This window comes from Mesoplodon bidens, assembly GCF_964165515.1.
Source record: "Mesoplodon bidens genome assembly, chromosome: 2".
In the NCBI taxonomy this organism is placed as follows: Eukaryota; Metazoa; Chordata; class Mammalia; order Artiodactyla; family Ziphiidae; genus Mesoplodon; species Mesoplodon bidens.
Genome location: NC_138177.1, coordinates 81602694 through 81619351, shown reverse-complemented (window position 1 = coordinate 81619351; position 16658 = coordinate 81602694). Strand labels below are relative to the sequence as shown.

At 40.3% G+C, this 16658-nt stretch overlaps 1 protein-coding gene across 1 annotated transcript in view; it reads right to left on the bottom strand.

Annotated features, from left to right (window-relative positions):
• Positions 1-16658, bottom strand: part of SPAG17 (sperm associated antigen 17) — a gene marked incomplete at its 5' end in the record, with an annotated part of 215822 nt that overhangs the window by 159536 nt on the left and 39628 nt on the right. Inside the window, 3 exons of the mRNA XM_081224979.1 lie at positions 3309-3490; positions 5231-5425; positions 7149-7335. Coding sequence (XP_081081105.1) covers positions 3309-3490; positions 5231-5425; positions 7149-7335 — 564 coding nt within the window. The remainder of the gene's footprint in view (positions 1-3308; positions 3491-5230; positions 5426-7148; positions 7336-16658) is intronic.

Sequence of the window (16658 nt, the reverse complement as noted above, 5' to 3'; positions counted from 1 at the left end):
GCCAAACCTCGCCCATCCGCACAGCACAGCTGTCAGTCTGGACTTCACGTGTCCCCTCTAAGACTGAGAATTCTTCAGTTAAGCTTCAAGCTGATATTCTTTGCCCACATTCTGGCATATAAACACATTTTTGTTTGTTTCTATTTATAAGAAATATAGTAAAAACTTCTGCCCTATTATCCCTTAGGGTAACTAGCTAATTTCTTTTTAAATCAAATAGCAACTCACATGTTAAAGGCCAGAAAATTATTTCAGCAAGCAAGGGCTTAACTTGAGATGTTGCAGATGTCGTTCATAGGCAGTTAGCACTTCTTGATGGGCATTTATTTGATATAAAGCTTTCGTTACCTGGGTTCAGCAGAAATACAGCTTGCCTGCTTGCAGCCAAGGGTACTAATGCTTTCCTTCTTCCAGAGAGGAAGAAGGACTACGGCTACTTGGCTGGCTCCTGGCTTGGATATGAGGCCATTATCAACTTACAGATACAGCTGAGAGTTGGATACCATGTATCTACACCATGTATTTAGGCTACTCGTATTAGAAATAGGTTTATTACTTTTATATTTCATAAGTAATCCCAAGTTTAAAATGAATTTTGATCTTCAGTATTAAATCCAATGGCCTTTTCTTCTGTAACCCAAGTCTATTACTGAATTGCTTTCAAGGCTTTCTTTCCCTGTCATCCTCCATGCTGGGTTGTTCACTCACAAACCATACCTTACAGAGGCATGCCTTGGCCTAAAAGTCTCCTGCAGTTGGACCCAGACTTCAGCCCTAGCGTGAAGGAGATGTTCAATAAATATTTTCAAAGTGACCGATAGAAGAGAAGATCGGTGTGTCCAGTTGGGCAGCAGAGCTAAGTGGTCTCATTCCTCACTTACCTTCATGGCCCAACTAGAGACCCTAGACATTAATCCTCTAGTTCTGAAGTCAGTATTTCAAGGAAGCTGATACTATTTTTTTCAACATGAAATTTATGAACTTTAACTGCCATTTAAACTCTTCCACTCTATTTTTAAAAAGGAAAATATAGTCACATTTACTGTCTTTAAAAATGGAGGGATTAAAATCTTCTGATGAACACTAAGTTGTTAACACTGGAATAAGAAACAGGATGCTGGGAATGGTGCTGGGTCTCTTGGAGCTGCAATTGTGTGCCTTGCTGTTCACACCTATGTACTGATGATGCAACAGAATGTCTTCTACCTTGGGCTCAATGCTCATCAGCTATTCTCAGTCTATGCCTGGGGAGTAAATAAGACACATGGAAGGCAGCTCTAGTTAGAGCAGGAGCAAAAGGTTCTCGGTTTGAGGCTGCCTTAGAAGACTCTTGGTATTGCCTCCTCTGAATTAGGATTCAAGATCTGTATGGCTGGGATCTCCTATGCCTTATTGAACCAAAATTGCATATAAGTTCTTTACAAGGTATGTGGCTAGAACTTGGCCCAAATGAGAGAAGGACTGTTTCCACAAAACTTAAATTTGTGGATGTGGGTTTTTAAGTTAGGCATAGATTTTTATGTTCTCGGGAGAAGAGCTGGTCTATCATAGAGCAAGAGTAGAAAGCTGTCTTTCGGATGGTGTTTCAGGATCCCAGGGATATGACCTCTTTCTCAAACATATCTCCCGTTTGCTGGGCATAATCTGGAATTCCAATAAAATAGGATGGAATAGTCATAGTATGATGGTACCTGGTATGCCAGTATCTCTGGGATAGAGAAACACGGCCCAACTTAACACGAAGTAGTAGAGGACAGATGGACTCTTTTCTGAGCTCAGGTTTAGAGGCAGGGAAGTGAAAGACAAGGCAGGAAAGAGGAAGATATCTAGATGAAGGAGTGGGACGACACAAAGCAAAGGGAGTCCACAGTAGCCAGTTTTGCCTACAACAAGCTCTGCCTTCAGCCACAGCTTTTCTATGTTCAGCATTGTTTCCACATATAGGTCAAGGCTTATATTTATTCTTACTATTGCCAAAGTATCAGACTTAAGTGTTCTGTTTCTACGTGGTGACATCTAATGCCTTATGCTGACAGTCTTTGTAACTCAAACTGATCTCTCCATTGCTACTTATTCAAATCCTGTCCATCCTTCAAGGTTCAGATCTAGGCTTCCCTCCTCAGTGTTTTCATTTACTTCATCCCGTGCTCATCCATTTCAAGGTAACAGAAGCAGGGACTCTCATAGTGAGAACTGTCCATGCTCCAATCCACGGCCGTGGGCAGCCTACCCTTTGGCTCGGAAACTGCTCCAGGCTTTGATGTCATTCTCCTCCTCCTAGACAGCCAGGTTTGGTTGTTTGTTTGACAGCTACCCACAGTCATTGTCCACAGACACCTATCCCCCTCCTCCACCCTGCTTTTCCCAGCTCCCTTCATGGCATACTTGATGTGGTCCATCTCCAAGATTCTGTTTTCAGTTCAATTCCCTTTAATGCTGATATATATCATCCTGCAAGGGATTCAACACTCCTGGGCTCCTGTTTGTTGGGACAGGGTGTCAACCAGAAAGAGACCTGAGAGGTTTCTTTTTTTACAACAGGAATGCCTGGATAACTTCCCCAACAATGATAAATAGTTACTCAACGTTCTTTTTAACAACACCCTTATGTATTTAGCATTTGTTACTTTTCAAAGCATCCCATGTCTTCCTTTTTCTGAATTAACAGGAAACTTAGAGTGTGTTTCACATAACACATAGGTGCGTGGCACCTTGAACACTGCCTCTCTGTTTCACGGTCTTGGTCTTGCCTCTCTGCGAGCACCTCAATAGCAGGGGCCAATAAATACTCTCAGGAAATGTCTACTAACTGTTGGGCTGGGATCAAGTCATTCTATTAAGATAGACCTTGCTAGGAAAATACATGAAAAATACAATTTGGGCAATAAAAGCAAGGGCCTAGAAGAACAATGTTTTGAACTGATACCTAAAAAAGAAAAAAGACAGTGTAATTTGACAAATTGTAAAATTTACTATTTTCACAATTAATGTATATTAAGACTCTACTGCCTAGAACATCGTTAAGGTATGAAGCAAAGCCACGTCACCAAATAAAATAATTACCATCCTTTATCTTCATCTCATTTTATTCCTTTGTCATTAATTCATACACTAAAAGATGAAGAATCAGGCTATAGCCATTATTGGACGTTCAATGTGATCACTGTCTTGAAGATAAAGGAACCTATAGCACAAAGCCTTCTCTGTAGACAGTGATTAATAAATATCTGTGGAATGATTGAATGGAGTAAATGGAACCACAGTGTCACATGTTCAAACCAGTCACTCTCATTAATTCGTGTACTAACCAACATCTCACTGTCCGACCAGTCACAAGGAAACTTGTCAGCCTTGACCATGTATTCAAGCCGAGCGACATCAAAGAGATTTGTTTCCGGTTTCTCATTATTCAGGATTGGTTCCAAGTACTTCCAGAAGATTTCAAGTTCTTTTATGTCGTTCTCTTTCTTCAATTTTTCAGCTTCTATATCTAATAAGAGCAACATGTTTATACTACAAAATGAGTGTTGAATTTCTTCCCACTTTAAGTGTTCGTGGTGAGTCATATGCATTGCATGATGTCTGTACAGTACTAGAAAATGCAAATAAAGAAATGTAATTTTGAGAAGTGTTTGGACCTAGACTAGATAATTAAACATCAGAGGATTTTACTCCTGAAATTGTTATTAACTATGAGCTTTTGCCACCCCTTTATTTTATAGTTGAGGCCCAGAAAGATTATAAGGTCACACATTTGGGGAGCTAAAAATGGTCAATACTTCCATCGCTCTGAGATTGTATCTATATAGGAGCAGCTTTTCTGCCAGATCACTTTTTGACTATTTTAGCATTTGTTTGCTGCGTAACTGGTTAGAAATGCAGTAGATCCAGTTCTCTTTCCCACGTGGGTAAAAACAGACTGGATCCATGATTTCTGCTTCAGTTAACTTTTGGTCACATTGAAATAGCTACTGGCTTCTCTGGGCATTTGTGCTCTGACTGTATAAAATAATGACAGTTTTCCATAAAGTTACACTTGAAAATTTGTCTGACATGGTTTGGTTTTTCCATCTGTAACTAAATAGGTTCTACTACTAAGATCTCACTATTCTACTGTAAAGTCTCTTTTTCTATAATTTTATTTTTATATATTAAATATTTTTAACAGAAAGACTATGGAGCTTATGCAGCATTTTCTCACTGACTTGAATAATAAGTTATTGAATGTTACAACTAGCCTTTGAGATAGGAATAGCTAGGTTTGAATCTCAACTCTTTTACATAATATCTGCCTCTAGACAGAGTCGTTTTTGGTAAAATGGAAATAATAAAACATACTTCTGAGGGTTGTCATGGAAACTACATGAATCAACACACTTAAAGCCCTTAGCATTGAGCCTAGTCCCAAGGCCTGTGCCCAATAAATGGTAGCTATTATTATTATCAGGGGTAGCCATTTCTAACCTGGAACAGCAATTTAAAAAATATCGTGTTATAGAAATCCGGATGCGGCTGTATAGGTTACAAAGCCCTGTGAAAGGATATTACTAATAAATAACAAAGAAGTGCAATAGCATATGAAAAAAAGAGCTTGGACTTCCAGGTCACACAGGCTTATATTGCATCCTAATTTTACTATCTGAAGTAGACAGTAGACTCTGTTCCCATCCCACAGAGGGAGTCTAGTACAATTCCCTTAGATGAAGACCCTGAGGTCTGAATAGTAGTGCAGAATAGTCGTGTAGTGGCTGAAGAGTAGTGTAGGTGGGACTTCATCCCACAGCTTCCTGGTCTAAGGCCTGGAAGATAAGCGTCCCCTCTGATTTATCAGAATAAGCCAGTAGCAAATCTGAGCAAGAATCCAAGGCTATGACCTCCCTTGGGCCATTTGGTGACTGTGGCTTCTGGCAGAATTGGTTATCTACAGATGATCCATCCCACTCATGCTTTAGGTAAAAGTTATAGAGCAAAATTCCTGAGAAATGTAGTTGGATAACCAAGTCTATGTTCTCTGTGGCTACACAGGGATAGAAACACAGGGTATGATTAGAATTTGCAAAATTTACAACACCTGGCTAGTGCAAGTGGCATAAATAGCAACTCAAAGTCTCGAAAGGATTTAATAACATATGTATTGTATGACTATGCTTTGGGCAGAAAATTGTAGTTGTACTTTAAGGACAGTGGGTAATACTGAAGGATTCAGTAAGTTGTGTAGCAGACTGCATACCTTCTGGCTGAAGAAAACTTTCCTGCTGCTGGCTAACTGCTGCCAGGTGTGTCTGCAGAGGTTCATAATTCTCTGATGATATTTTAATCACGCTGCTTATGGGAATGCCGAGCTCAGTCATGATCGCTAATAACTGAGGATTGTTGAAGCCCACAACTATAATGTAATGCTGGGCACCGTCATCTGGCTCATCGTCTGTTCAAAATACCGTAGAGAAGAGCAGCCGTCATTTTAAAAGAGAACAGGTTGCACTCAGCCAGTTCAATGGCTCTATACGTTATGCATGCGTTTATCACCCCTCGGGCTTGCCAAAAGCAGTCCGGTTGGCTGGAATACAGTCATGTTGACTGGTTTTCATTATTGCCCTTCCAGTAAGAAGGCTGTGGCCATTTTACAAAATATTAAATCACTTTTGCAAATGAGACATAGGCGTAATAGGAGGACAAACATACAGAGGGCCTGTCGTCATGGAAAATGTGTGCTTGGGCTTTTCTAAAAAGAAAAAGTCTAGGCTGTAATTTTTCTTGGTTCTAATCTCTTTTGAGCAACATCTGGCTTTACTCCTGAATTACAAGTAGCTGCAGCTTTGTGGTATTTTATATGCAGAGGTGTTTACAGAAGAGGGAAATATTGAATATGAACAAACTCCCTACCAAAGCATACTGTGTGTTTATGTCAATAGGTGTGCATGCTGAGTATGGGTTATGTAGCAACTATATATTTATTGCATTCAAGTTAAAAAATATCTATTGCTCACTTTCCTAAAATTTTTCTCCTCAATTTTGTCCTGGCTATACTGTTCTATAAGTGTTAAAACATGAATTTATATGAGAATGTGAGATTCTGGGGGGTGAGAATAACTGTTGTACTTTAATATCAATACTAGATGGTACACGAAAACATTACGTCTCACAATGGTTCCTCAAGATCAATTTAAAAATAGAGCAACAGATGCACAAACTTTCGATCTTCAAGTAGTGATTTTTCTTCAGCTACTAAAACAAATCAGTATTGATACTGCTTACGGAATCCATAATATAATTGCTTCTATGTCTAGTGGGTTTAGAGCAGAGATATATTAGGGGAGTCAAACTGTCAAAGGATGTGAAGGGGTGCCATCTCATTTAAATACGATGCAAATAAAAAACAGTACCTCCACTTGGGTTCATGGGAAGGTGGCAATGAATTACTCATAGATGCCCAAGTCAAATAATTTTTTATATCAATAATCTAAATGAAAGAAAATTCTGGTTGTTCTATCTAGGACAGATAGTGGCAGAAGCTGAGGTCAGGAAGCTACATGCTCTGTGTCACAAATTAACAGGTCTGATTTTATTACCACTGTGTTACACTCGTGACAATAATCACTGTTTACTTTGCCTTATAAGCGTTTCTGACTTTCTCAAATGTTCCCAACAAGATAGTAAGCTCCTCGGTGGCACAGTCAGCTAGTTAATTCATCTTTTATCTGCACTATGAAAATGTGCCTATAGCAAGACACATGCTAAAGAAATATTGGCTGAAAAAAAAAATTAATTGCAAATAGAAATATTTTTCTATTAGGGTGTCATGGGGAGTATAAGATTTATGCTTTTAAAAAGGTGAGGGGCTTCCCTGGTGGCGCAGTGATTGGGAGGCCACCTGCCGATGCGGGGGGCGTGGGTTCGTGCCCTGGTCTGGGAGGATCCCGCGTGCCGTGGAGCGGCTGGGCCCGTGAGCCATGGCCACTGGGCCTGCATGTCCGGAGCCTGTGCACCGCGGCGGGAGAGGCCACAGCGGTGGGAGGCTGGTGTACCGCAAAAAAAAAAAAAAAAAAAAAAAAAGGTGAAAAGGCTGGGGAAGATTAAGCATAGTGGTTGGAATGATTTTTCAAGTTTGTAGGTCATCAGGCAAGAAGTGAAAGGAGCATCTTACTGACCAATGTAATGTTTGGTGTCATCCTCTTCTCCCCTTCTTACTAACTGGGTGGTCTTTTTTACTGCTGTGTTTGCCTCAGGCTGGTCCTTTCCCTTTCCTTTGGCAACCTTGGCAATTGGGGACTTTTTCTCCTTGGGAGATTTTGCTTTCCCTTTGTCCGTTTCTACCTTAAATCTGTCTTCTATCACCTGGAAAGACAGAATACTTTTGATTAAACCATACACTGAGCAGGCAATGGCTTTTCTACTGTCAGGTAAATTAAACCTTTATTTCATTCAGTCACTCCTTTAGTCCCTGATTCATTCTTCAAGCCAGGAGAGTGGAGATTCCAGGTTGAGCCTAAGCTGTGAGAAGGCACATCAAGCACAAAGACTAGAGGGGTGGATGCTAGGAGACTGTCACACACACACCTTTCTGGAAGGGAATTCATCTTAAAGGAGCACCCCTTGGCCTAATAAACAACCTCAGTTAGTGGCTGGCAGGGAGAGTGGTGGATTCTGAGTACACTGTGATGGCAGGTACTTAGGGTTTATCAAGTAGCCTAACCCTGGGGTCTCTATCTGGGTCTAACAAAGGTTTTCTTTTCAAACAATTGCCAAAACCTTTGTACATTATGCCATAATGTAATTACACTTTCCATTCATGTGTTATAAATACATATAGGTTGAGTTCATTGAAATGACGTGGTAGTATAGGACCATACAGAAGATCCAGAATATGCTTACGTTATTTATTTTTCCCATGTTCAACAAAATTGGGCACAAAAATAACTAAATTACTGTAGCAACATAGGGGGTTCTGTATTTTCCTGAGGTCGTGAAACCAAATTTGAAGGACTCAGTCCTAAGACGTTAGAGACGTTAGAGACAATAAGATATATTGCTTTGGCACCAAGCTAACAGAAGGTAGCACAGGAGGGGAGAGGAGCGTCTGCCTCTTCTACGTGGCTTCTGGATGTTGATGGTTCCAGAGAACCCAGTTTTTGGTTTCTTTTTAATCTTTTTTGCCACTCCGCGTGGCATGTGGGATCTCCGTTCCTCGACCAGGGATTGAACCCACGCCCCCTGCAGTACAAGTGTGGGGTCTTAACCACTGGACTGCCAGGGAAGTCCCAAACCCAGTTTAGCTGTAGCACCTGGAGGAAGCATCAGAGGTGCCCATGGACCCTCCGTGCATGCCTGGCACCTGTGGCTCCAGTGGTGGGGAAACTCGACCTCCCCACCACCTGCTCCTCAACAGAGGGAAAAAGCAGTGGAGGCTGCAGATGTCACTAATGGCCTCGGATAGAGGCAGCAAGGAAAGCACAAGGTAAAGTACAGAGGTATGAAAAGCCCCAGTGTTTCTCTCTGCACCAGATACAAATTGGCCCATAAAAATAGGGTTGGCATATGCTAATGCATATATATGGAATCTAAAAAAAATGGTACTGATGAACCTAGTGGCAGGGCAGCAATAAAGTTGCAGACGTAGAGAATGGACTTGAGGACACAGGGGGGAAAGGGCAAGCTGGGATGAAGTGAGACAGTAGCATTGACATATATACACTACCCAATGTAAAATGGATGGCTAGTGGAAGCTGCTGCATAGTGCAGGGAGTTCCACTTGATGTTCTGTGACCACCTAGAGGGGTGGAGTAGGGAGGGTGGGAGGGAGGTTCAAGAGGGAGGGGATATGGGGATATATGTATATATGTATACATATAGCTGATTCACTTTGTTGTACAGCAGAAACTAACACAACACTGTAAAGTAATTATACTCCAATAAAGATGTGGGAAAAAAATAGGGTTGAGCTCTATTCCCTTGAGCTCCTACTCTACTGGGGAAGAAAGAGAAAAAAGCACATGAACAGAGAAACAAAAGTATGACTGAAAATTTTCATGAATTTTATGAAGGATAAAATCCAATGTAGTAATAGACACACAATTCACCACTTGCTAGTAAGCTGGTGATGGAAGGCCTCTGAGGGAGTGACATTTGAGTGAAGACCTGAAGGATGAGGAGCATCCATGTGAGAAGCAGGGGAAAGGTGAAGTGTGTGCCAGAGGCCCTGAGTTATAAACGAGATGGGTATGCGCAAGGAACTGAAAGGAGGTGAGTATAGCAGGAGAATAGTGGGCAAGGGAGAGAGTGGCCAGGATGAGGCAGGGAAGGTAGGGCATGGGCCAGGTCTTCCAGGGCTTTGGTGGGGGCTGGTTCACAAGTTTATATTTTATTAAAAATGCATTGGAAAGACCATAAAGGGTTTAAATGGAGGACTACTGTGATTTTGCAAGATAGGAAACCAGAAGACCAGTAAGGAAACTCTAGCAATAGTTCAGATAAGACCTAACAGTAACTCAGTTTAAAGTGTTGGTAGAGTGGAGAAATGTAGATGGATTTAAGATCTATTGTGGATGTTGAAATTACAGGGGTTGAAAGATTAGAGACAAGGAATGAAGGAGGAGGAAACAACGATAATGCTCTGGATTTAGTTTGAATAACAAGTTGGTTGATGGCACCACTCCCACTCACAGAGACAGAAGCATTGGGGTGAGAAATAATTTTTACTTAAGGTGGGCAGACTATTCAGAAAGATCTTGTTAAATCCGAGATGCTCCTGAGATGACAAGGAGACAATTGAATACACATGTTCTCCTCTCAGAAGAGAGATGTGGCTGGAGTTACAAATTCAGGTGTGGGTAACATAGAGATGGTAGTTAACTGCACGGGAAGAGATAAGACCCCCTGGGGAAAGAGGTCTCAAGAAATATGAGAATTGAACCTGGGATCATGCTGGAAACTCCAATACTTACCAACTGGGTATAGGAGGGGATGTGGGTAAAAGAGAGAAGTGACTTAGAAGGTAGGAAAAATTACAGAGTATGCAGCTAGAGAACCAAGGGACTGAAAAGTATGGGTAGTTATAGGCGACATTATGGGAGCAGTTATGGTGGAATGTGGAGGTAGTGAACACAGAGGCAGGAACAGTTGGGTGACCACTTGTGTGGACAACGGTTTCAAGAAGCTTCCTTGTGAGCACTATGCACAATAGCCAAGACATCGAAACAACCTAAATGTCCACAACAGATGAATGGATAAAGAAGATGTGGTGCATATATACAGTGGAATACTACTCAACCACAAGAAAGAACGAAATAATGCCATTTGCAGTATGGACGGACCTAGAGATTATCATACTAAGTAATGTAAGTCAGAAAGAGAAAGACAGATACCATATGATATCACTTATATGTGGAATCTAAAATATGGCGCAAATGAACCTATCTATGAAACAGAAACAGACTCATGGACATAGAGAACAGACTTGCTGTTGCCGAGGGGGATGGGGTGGGGGAGGGAGGGAGTGGGAGTCTGGGGTTAGCAGAGGTGAGCTATTATATAGAGAATGGATAAACAACAAGGTCCTACTCTATAGCACAGGGAACTAGAATCAATATCTTTTGATAAACCATATTGGAAAAGAATATTAAAAAATGCATGTATATATGTATAACTGAATCACTTTGCTGTATAGCAGAGATTAACACAACACTGTAAATGAACTATACTTCAACAAAAAAGTAAAAAACAAAACTAATGTAAATGCATTAAAAAAAAAAGAAAAAGAGAACAGCCTTTAAAGAAAAAAAAAGATGTTTGCTTGTAAAGGGGAACTGGGGGATCTGAGATTGTTCACTGGATGAGTGGGCAGAAGGGGAGTATAACATCAAACTATGTACGTATGTAAGTAAATCAGGAGATATTGTGTTTGCAGGCTGATGGAATGATTCAGAAGAGAGGGAGACATTGAAAACATGGGGGAAACTAAAGTCCTTAAGAAGAAAAGATGGGATAAGATGAAGAGAATGTGTCAATAACTGGACTTTGATAGGAAGAAAGGCAATTTCTCAGCTTAATGAAAGGAGCAAAGAGGGGATGAGTGGCTGGGTGTAGGTGCAAGAAGGAGAGAGGCCTTGATGGTGTTGGGGGAGTGTTTCAATGTTTTCAAGTGAAGGATGAGGCAAGGTTATCAACTCAAGATGGGCAGGTATGAGGTAGGAGGTTTGACTAGAGAAGATAATGTGAGTCATCTCAGAAAGTGGGAGAGCAAGCTTACTGAAGAAATATGGTAGAACTCTCTGCCAATGTGGAGAGTTTATTGGAAATTTTGAGATTGTTCACTGAAAATGAAACCAGAGCCCAAATCAGTGCCCCTGACTCCAATCAGCTCAGAGGTACTGGTAAGACTCATACAATTAGGCGCTCTCCCAGCCACACCTTGGATCATGGTGAGTCCACTAAAGGGAAAAACACTGGTGCAGCTGTGAGGTGGACAGCTAGCCTCACCACAGAGAAGTCCCAACTTGGCCAAAAAAAATCTGCCAGAAACTTCTACAGCTATCATTTGAAATAAAATCGCAGGGTGATCTTTAGAACTGAAAAGAAGAAACTGTTTTAGATTAAATTATTCTAAAGTTCACCTTCATTCATTTCATTCAACTTTATACATGCATTCATATTCTGTCATTCCAAAAAACACTTCCTGACTGCAGTGGACATTTGTGTCCCAGTAAGGCAGTAAAAGGGCCCTCTGGCCCTGCAGGCTCTCCTAGGTGGGGTGTAGGACCTGTGCAGACACATAGCTCTCATTCCTTTGGAGTCTCTCTAGCAAAGATTGGGTTCTACAAGGTAAGAAACTTCCTGAGCCCTTTCTCCTGTAAGGTTTCTTAGGATCCTAGAGAAAGCGAGGCTGATCACAACCAAAATTTCAAAGTAAGTGGTAACTTAGCAGAGACTCAGCTATACAGTATGATACGTGCTTTCTAGACGTCATCATCTTTAATTTGTTCTCACAAAGCAACATGCCAAATGGGTAATTATTCCCATTGTATAAATTAAGACCCACAGTTTCCCTCACAAGCACACAGCTGTGGTAGAGACACAAGTTGGTGTGACTCCAAACCTCAAACTCATTTTATTTCCATGGTTCTCCTGTAGCCTCAGCCTTTGACGTCCTTGCAACCTTCTTCTCCATGCTTGTCTGCCCTCTCTCTACTCCATCTTTCCAAGGGCTGAATAATACTAGCTGAATGCTCTTCTGTTTCTCCGTGTGCTTCACTTCCCTCAGCTCCTCTTTCTGCTCAGTGCCCTCTTTCCCTCTCTTTCTTTTTGCCTTTGCATTCCTTTAGCAAGGTCAAACTTGGTACCCTGGAGACAAGCATCTTTTAAACTAATTTCCAGTAACACGGAAATTAGCAATATTGATCTCCCTCCTTTCACAAAAGCATTTAAAAAGTACTTCTAAATCCTGATTTACTTCTTTAGGTATGTTTTTAAATTCTAAAAATAATCATTATTGAAAAATTGGAAAAAAAACATAGAGAACTTACAAAAATCACAATTCCACCATCCAGAGAAGATGAGTGAAGAGGTTATTACAATACATTCTTTCAAATTATGTTTAGGCGTCATTTTAGTGTCATCATTATTGTTGTCTCTATATAACCTAGTGTTCTGCATTTTCCATTTAACAGTGGATGTATGTTTAACTGGTAGCACATCAAGAAGTATTGCTATGTAAAGTATTTCTCATAGCGACTATATATGCGATTTCCTGGTGTGCAGAGAAATGGTAGAGAACAGAAGCAAATGGAAGCACCTGGGTCCTCCTGGGTGCCAGGGGCAGGCAGAGAAATCCTTGGTAAATTTCTGAACATGTTCTTTGCCCTACCCAGTCCCCACTACTCCCCTGTGCCTGACTCTAGTGGTGGTCTCCCTACTCCTCTCCTGTATCCAGTCTGTATCTCCCAACCTCCACACCTGAGCTGAACCAGGACAGTCCCTTTGTTCCTCTGCTTCTGAACAATCGTTGACTGCTTGGCCCCTTAGAATTCTACTCTGGTCAAAAGGTCCATCCTTTTCTACTAAGCCCCAGTTGCAGGAAAATCACCTCCTATCTCCTTCTCTTTCCCTCTCTTCTCTCACATTCTGAATAAGCCCCTCCCCTCTATGGGTTTACGTCTTGGGATTTGAGGGCAGGAGCGGGGAGAAGTGAACCAGGTTTGCTGAGCCCCCTCTTAAATCATAAGCTAAAATTTGTTCAACACCAACCTCTTTTGCTTTTCTTGCTTTTGGGTAGCATAACATGCATGTTCCCATTTAGGGTCATCTACTTATAACTGAAAGAACTCAGAGGAAACTCTTGCCAATTCAAGATAAAAATTTAGGAGGTGTGTATCTAACAGGCTCCTCTTTCTACCGTGTTTGGGGAACACATGCTCCCCAGCATGTGAAGGGAGAGTCAAGTTCATAACAGAGTACATTTTCTTTAAAATGCACTGTGTACCAAAAGCATCAGGATGGGAAGGCTTTGGGTAGGCATGGAGATTTTTTACCAGTTAAGCTACACAGCAGATGTGGGGCTTTTGTCTTAGCAACAAACAAAAATGTATTAGGGTTTCACACACTCACTTGAGTATCACGTGACACCTACCTAGAATCTTGTTATTCTCACCTCTTAAAGGGAAAAATACAAAATTATCCCTCTCTGGAATTGGGCAACCTAGTTATTTGATGCTTCAAAGATATTTTAGACTTTATTTTATTTCTAAATTACTTCTTAATACCAAAATTCAGATACCTCGATGGGTATTCATTCTGTTGTTCTTCACAGTGAAAGAGAAGTAAATGGTAAAAGTCAGTGGAACCGGTGGTAAATATCTATACTTCCTCTTACTTTTATAGGTAATAGCACATCTACATATTTGTTTATAACTTTGTGTTTCATACGTGTTCTATCATAAGATTCCCACAATAATATTATTAAGGATATAGATAAGAAAAGATGTCACGGCAGTTAAATGACTAAGTCACTCCACTATTATGTGACTTATGAGAAACAGGGTCTATCTTCTGAGTGCTACTCAGTTCTCTTTCAAGATATCACTCTATCTCATAAATAATCTACTGGTCACAGATGATGAGAGGACAATAGATGGACTGAAAGAAATGTATGGTGTCAAGTAAGTTTGAGAGACAATAGATGAAACAATATTAAAGAGATTTGTTTTCATGAAACTCCTCCATCTTTAATAAGCTAATATAAAGTTAATTTGAACAGGGGGTCATTTGTTACCTTTTTTAATGGAGAACTGGGTTTAAATGGTTCCAGAACCTATTTTGTAAAGAAAAGGTTGTAGGAACATTTGGGGGCGCAATTAATCCATTTCTATAAATGTATGTTAAGGAAATTATCCAAAATATGAAGAATTGTATACAGTAAGGTTGTTCATCACAACACTGTTTATTATGAAACAACACAGAAATAATGGAAATGTTCAACAATAAAGGAATTTTAAGAAAAGTATGGTAGTCAATAGAACGTCACCTAGCCAATAATAACAATAGATGTAGATGCTGTGATAATGAGAAAAAATATGGTATATTTTAATTGAAAAAAACTGGATTAAAATTTCTTTTTACAATGATTACAGCTATGTAAAGAAACAAATCCACAGAAACAAAGGAAATATACCAAAATGTTAACATTAGTTATAATAGGGTTATGGCATTATGAACATTTTGTTTTTCCTTTTCTATATTTTCTATTTCTTTCCCCTCCCTGCTTACCTGCCAAATAGAAAATATAATGTATGGGACTGAGTTAGGAGTTTGCTTTTCTAGAGAGTGGCTGAGGTGTAGAAAACGTAAGCAAACGAATATACTGGGTTCACTTGACCAAATGATGCAATCTAAAGATTGCACAAAGTCCTGGGGTGCCACACTGCCATCTTCAGGGTGCAATTCTTCATCCACAGACTCAGAACATGGCCCTGTCTGTGTGTGGTGGTGGTGAGGGGGTGGGTCTGATGTCTACCTGATGTCTGTCTCCTGCACGATCCTACGTGATTTAGAGGTTTTAGCACTGGATCAGCCAATGCTATCCAACTTCAACATCCAGAAGGGCAGAGAGAAGGGCTAAGGATGTTTGAAATAATCCCAGGAAGTTTCTTTCTAAGAGATTCCTCCAGAGACCAGCTCATTTCTGGGCAGGGGGGGTGGGACTGGATAAGAAGTCAGGATTCCCTTGGGAATTGGTGGTTGGTTAGTTCAGTGCCCTTTGTCTTTGGTGGACTTTGTTCCTTTCTCTGACTAGTCCCCCCTGCTTAACCTCAGGATGTTTTATGCAACATGGAATTACATGATATAATTAGCAAGTTGGTAGATCCCACTGAGCAAAGCCATTTGCTCTTTCAAAGAAGCATCCCTGGGAAGTTCTCTACTGATTGTGAGCCAAGAGTGATGTTTTGCGTAATTATTGAGACACACTCAGAAGGGGTATGTACAGTGGTTAAGAACGTAATCTTAGAGTCTGACAGTTCTGGATTTAAGTCCTGAGTAGCTATTTAGCCTTGGGAAAGTTACTTAGCTTTTCACACCCTCAGTTTCCCCATCTGCAAATCGAGAATAATCCTCTGTAACTCATAAAGTCATTTAAAGCATTAAATGTTAAAACATATGTAAAGAGCTTAGTATAGTGGGAAGCAGTCAATAATGGTAGCTAATTACTATTATTAGCTGCTGTAACTGTAGCTATTTGTATTTCAAAATACTGCTCTATTTTAAATGTGTGTGTTTCTTTACATTTTTCCTGAAGTCTGTAAAAAGGTTTCATTAATTAATAGCATCCCAATTAGGAAAGCTCTGCTCTAGTTTACAGATAAGCCAGCCAGGGAATCATTTATAATTTACCCTGAACTGTTGAATTTTGTAGCTCTTCAGATCCAACAGTTTTGTTGGTAGTATCCTCATTTCGATAATCCAGCCTCAAAGAATTCCATCCAGTTAGTGAGGCAAGTTATTCCTTTCCTGAAGCCACACGGGTCCCTCTAAACTGAGTTTCTGCTCTTCCTCCGTTTGATTTCTTAGAATAGTTTCTGAAGATTTTAACCACAACTGAATCAAAACTAACCAGGCTGTAATTTCCTGGTATGTCCCTATGGCCTTTCTTTTAAAACAAAACACACATACAAAATGGCATTACATTGGCTGGTTTCCAGTGTTTCGGGGTTTTAACTGGAGTAAGCTGGAAAACGTCTGTGAAATTTACCCTAATTTCTTTTTGTCGGTCCTTTGGAGCAGGCTCTGGGTTGTTTGGGCTTCATCATGATATCTGATCAAATTTAGGTGCTTTTAATTTGAGATGTTTTAAGAAAAGTTTACCAATACCATCTGTCCATATTCTTTACTGCCTGTCTTCCATCTATTCAATTCTAGGACATTGAAAAATAAGGCAACTTGTACTAAGTAGATAAGCCAGAAAGAGAAAGAACTGTTCTGCTTTTATATAAAAGATATGCTAAAAATATCCAAGAAAATATGGACTGGTTATTTGAATTCACAAATTAAAAGCACAGTTAGAATATATTTGGATCTTTTCCTAAAACCTATCCAAATGTTCTGAACTCAACTCAGAGGCACGGACTAGATTTAGTTTGGCTGATTATTTAAATGGGTTAGTTTTGCTTGTA